Source organism: Pteropus alecto, unplaced genomic scaffold, assembly GCF_000325575.1.
Source record: "Pteropus alecto unplaced genomic scaffold, ASM32557v1 scaffold118, whole genome shotgun sequence".
Lineage (NCBI taxonomy): Eukaryota > Metazoa > Chordata > Mammalia > Chiroptera > Pteropodidae > Pteropus > Pteropus alecto.
In genome coordinates, this window is record NW_006440654.1 from 566,161 (window position 1) to 570,647 (window position 4,487).

Genomic DNA, 4,487 nt, shown 5'->3' on the forward strand with positions numbered 1-4,487 from the left:
AGTGCTGCCCGTACCCCAGTCCTGCCCCATAGCCCCAGCCCCTGCCCTGTCCCAGCCCCAGCCCCTGCCCTGCCCCAGTCCTGTCCCAGCCCCAGCCCCGGCCCTGCCACCTTCCCGCCCCAGGGGGCAGCCCCCCCATCCGTCACTGATCTCCCCCTCCTCGCAGGGGCCCGAGCTGGAGGGAGGAAGGGCGAGCAGCCAGAAGAGGCCAGAATGGAGCTGGGCGAGAGGAAGAGGCTCTTGTCCGCCTCGCTGGAAGGAGACGGGAGAGAAGAGAACAGTCAGTATTGTCCTTGGCGCCTGTCCTCCCAGCTGCCCCGGGTGGCCCCACCGTCAGCCTGCAGGGCTGAGCAACCGTGTTGCCGCGCGTCCGGTCGCCGCGCGTTTCTGTGAAAATCGGACATAGCGCCACTTGGGCTGTCCATGCTGTCCTGGCTGCCCACGCTGTCCTGTTCCTTCCTGCTACGCCGCTACCCCATTGTAATTCCTGTAGCGTGATAACCAGGCTTAATATTTTGTAGTATAAAACTTCTGACTTTGTTCTTCAAGACCTCTTTTGGTTTTCTTGGACATTCGCATTACCGTGTAGATGTTAGGGTCCAATAATTAATTAGCACACATGCACAGACACAATCCCGCTGGGATTTTAACTGATTGCTTTGACTCTGTAAATCGATTTGGGTGAGAATTAACACGGGCAAGAAACATTGAGTCTTCTAGCCCATGCACGTTTAGTTAATCCCTGCCAGCAATATTCTGTAGCCTCAGTGTACAGGTACCTCTTAGATTTACTCCAAGACATCTGACATTTTTTAATGCTGCTGTAGATGACAGTTTGAGTTTCGTTTTCTAGTTGTTTCTAGTATATTGAAATAGTTGATTTCAATTTACTGACTTGTTTTTGGTGACTTTGCTAAACACACTAATTCTAATAGCATGTAGATTCCTTTAGATTTGTCACATGCACGGTCATCTGCAAATCTTTTCAATTTTTGTAATTTTATATCTTTTATTACATTATTGCATTGGCCATCTCTTTCAACATGATGTCAAATACAAGTGGGACAGTGACGTCTTTTTTTTGTTGCTGTTTTCCCCAAGCTCAGGGCAAAGTGCTCAGTATTCCACCGTGAAGTGTGATGTTGCTGTAAGCTTTAAAGGGAGTCCCTGTTTACTCCTGGTTTACTGAGAGTTTTTAAACAAATAGTTGTTACATTTTATCACATGCTTTCTTCTGCATCTATTGAGATGATGAGATATATATATATTTTTTTTTTTTTTTCCATTATTAGTGTGGTGGATTACGTTGATGGATTTTCAAATATTAAACCAACATCGTACTCCTGGAGTCAACCCCACAGGGTCATGGTGTATTGTTTAGTATGTTACAGAATTCGATTTACAAATTTTTCGTTTGAGATTTTTGCGTCTACTTTTATCGGTGAGATTGGCCTGCACTATTCCTTTCTCGTGATGTTCTTGTCAGATTTTGTGTGGTGGATTACGTTGATGGATTTTCAAATATTAAACCAACATCGTACTCCTGGAGTCAACCCCACAGGGTCATGGTGTATTGTTTAGTATGTTACAGAATTCGATTTACAAATTTTTCGTTTGAGATTTTTGCGTCTACTTTTATCGGTGAGATTGGCCTGCACTATTCCTTTCTCGTGATGTTCTTGTCAGATTTTGGTATTAAATTTATGGTCTCCTAAAAAGAGTTAAAAAGAGTCTTTTTTCCTGTTCAGTGAAAGGGTTTACATAAGGTTTTTGTTTTGTTTGTTTGTTTGGCTTAAATATTTGGAAAGATCGATCTGTGATGCCATCTAGACCTGGAGTTTAACTGTAGAGTTAATCTCTTTAGCAGAGATAGGCCTTTCCAGATTTTCTGTTACTTTTATGTCCATTTTGATAAGCTGTGTCTTTACTGTCAAATTCCTGGCAGGTGGATGTTTCTTATCTCCTGATTTTAATATTTGTGAATCAGTCATGGTGTTCTCATTTTCATTCTTGATATTGGTGATTCACGGTTTCTCTTTTTCCTTGCTCAGTCTATTTAGAGGTTTATCAACTTAAAAAATGTTTCAAAGATCCAACTTTTGGTTTTGTTAATTTTCTCTGTAGTACGTTTGTTTTCCATTTAATTGAATTCTGCTCTTTATTATTTCCTATCTTCTACTGTCTTTTTATTGAATTGTTCTCTTTCTAGCCTCTTGGGACGGTAGTTTAGGTACTTTCCAATTTGTTTTCTTTCCTAATATGTGCATTTAAAATCTATAAACTTTTCTCTAATCACTTTTAGCTGCATCATAATGCTTTGATATGTCATATTTTCATAACTGTTCGATTCCAATCATTTAAGAATTTCCATTGAATTTCTCCTTTGATCCACACTTTATTTGAAAGATGTGCTGCTTAATTTTTGAACATCTAGGATAATTTCTAGTTACCTCTTCATTATTCTAGTTTGCTTCGATGGCCATCAGAGAATTTAATCCATATTGTTTCAGCCTTTCGGAGTTGATCGAGATACCCGTGCCCAGCGTGCGGTCCGTGTTGGGAGAGGAACGCGGGCAGAGAACGTGTCCCGGGGGTGGCTGACGGGGTCCGCGTGTGCCCTTAGGTCCAGTCGGTTAACGGGGTGCTCAGGTCCGCAGTGGTTCCTGGCTTGCGGTTCCTGAGGGGAGTGTGTTGAAATAGCCCTCTGGGATCGTGGGTTTGCTGTGTCTCTTCTTTTAATCTCTGTCAACTTGTGCTTATACATATATACATGTATGTATGTTATATTACAAATAATATATACTATTAATGCACACTTGAAAATGTTATATTTCTGACAAATTTATCTTTTTAATATTATGAAATGTCTCTTTCGTCTTTATTAATGATTTTATTAAATTTTCAATAATGTTTTCTAAATAAATGTTAGTATGTATCTAAATATTTCTGCCGTATCTCTAAAATTGGCATTTTCTGTATAACTCTTTTGTCACACTCAGCGAAACGAGCAACAGTGTCTTAACGAAGGCCCGGCACGTGCTCGCGTGCTCCTGGTACCTCCCAGGTGTGCTGGCGGTTGTTCCGTGCGTGCGAATCGGCGCCGCCGGGGACCACACAGCGAGTCGGGCCGCCTCAGTCTCGGCGAGCTGCCCTCGGCTTTCCGTTTTCGAGATGTGGGCTCACTCGTGAGGACAGCCTCCGGTTCCGCAGACAGCCGCCTTCGGGGTCTGTCCGATTGCTGCCTCAGGGCGGGGTCCAGGCGGGTCTGTGCCCCCTGCCCCCTGCCACCCCATGGCGAGCTGAGAGGCGGGGTGGATCGGGCTGGCATCTGGCCAAGGCGCCTGGGAGTCCGTGTACCCCGCTTTGCCCTTAGTGTGTGGCTGTCGCATCGTCGGAGCCACGGCTGGTCAGTGGCCAGTGCTGGCCAGACCCCCGGCCAGCTGCGTTGCCCGTGGCTGCTCGGAACGGTGGCGCTTTGGCACCTGGTAGCAGTGGTGTCCCCTGCTTTGCGAGCAGGAGGTTGATGGGACAGAGCTTTGTCAGCACCTGCAGGGCTGAGAAGGTCACAGGCCTGACAGGGGAGGATGCGGTTCTGTCACAGCTGTGACCACAGCCGACCCCATGGTCAGCTCTGCACGGCCACCACAGCGCCCACCCACCCTCCCCGGGGCTCGGCCGCCCCCGTTGGAACGGCCGTTTCTCTGACCCCCGGAAGAGCTTCCTTCCCACGTGGGCCTGTGGCCTCCGTGAGCTTCGGACCCTTCTGGAAGGTCTGCCGGGCGCCCGTTTCCATCCCTTACCTACGGATCTCTAGGGAGGGTGTGGCTGCAGGCGTCTCCGACGGCCACGGGCGAGGTCCCCGCGTGGGGTTTGGGGACTCTTTCTGGGCGTCTGGACAATGTCAGTCAGTCACTGTCACACTTTGTGACGCTCGGTCATCTGCAGTTGCCTCCTCAAGGCGCTTCCGAATCATTCGCTGTGCCCCAGTCTGTATCTGTGGCCCCAAGGAGCCCTGAGGTCGCCCAGGGCTGCGGGGTCCCAGACCGGCGACCCCAGGCCGTCTGTGTGCCTCCTGCCGCCGGGGGTTCCGCTGGGGCGGAAACCGGTGTTTGTTAAGCTCTGTGTGTCTGCTGAGCTGGCGTTTAAGGTTTTTCTTTATCGTCCTAGTGTGGAGAATGACAAGACGTGGCGTCGCGTCCAGCCCTGGGCGACCGGCGAGGCGCCGGGTGGCGTCCGCCCGGGGAGCCGTCTGCTCTCTTACGGGGCGGCTCTGAAATCCCGATTCGGCCTCTGAGGCAGCCGGCGGTCGGTACCGTCTTCTGCTTCTCCTTGCGTCGGTTTTGGCGACCGCGTTTGTCCCGTGAAAGCGGCGTGCCAGAGCAGCGAGCCGAAACGGGTCCTGTGCCCCGGGGGTCGCGCCCTCGCACCGGGCCTGTGACCCGGCTCGGACCGACTGTCGTGTGACGCCGGTCGGGCTGTGGTTCGCG

The 4,487-nt window shown here is 49.4% G+C and overlaps 1 protein-coding gene across 1 annotated transcript in view; it reads left to right on the forward strand.

The window, feature by feature from the left end:
- The first annotated feature begins 213 nt into the window (after positions 1 to 213).
- The window catches only part of TTLL8 (tubulin tyrosine ligase like 8), a 32,120-nt gene continuing 27,846 nt past the window's right edge, over positions 214 to 4,487 (forward strand). Inside the window, exon 1 of the mRNA XM_006917879.2 lies at positions 214 to 280. Coding sequence (XP_006917941.1) covers positions 214 to 280 — 67 coding nt within the window. The remainder of the gene's footprint in view (positions 281 to 4,487) is intronic.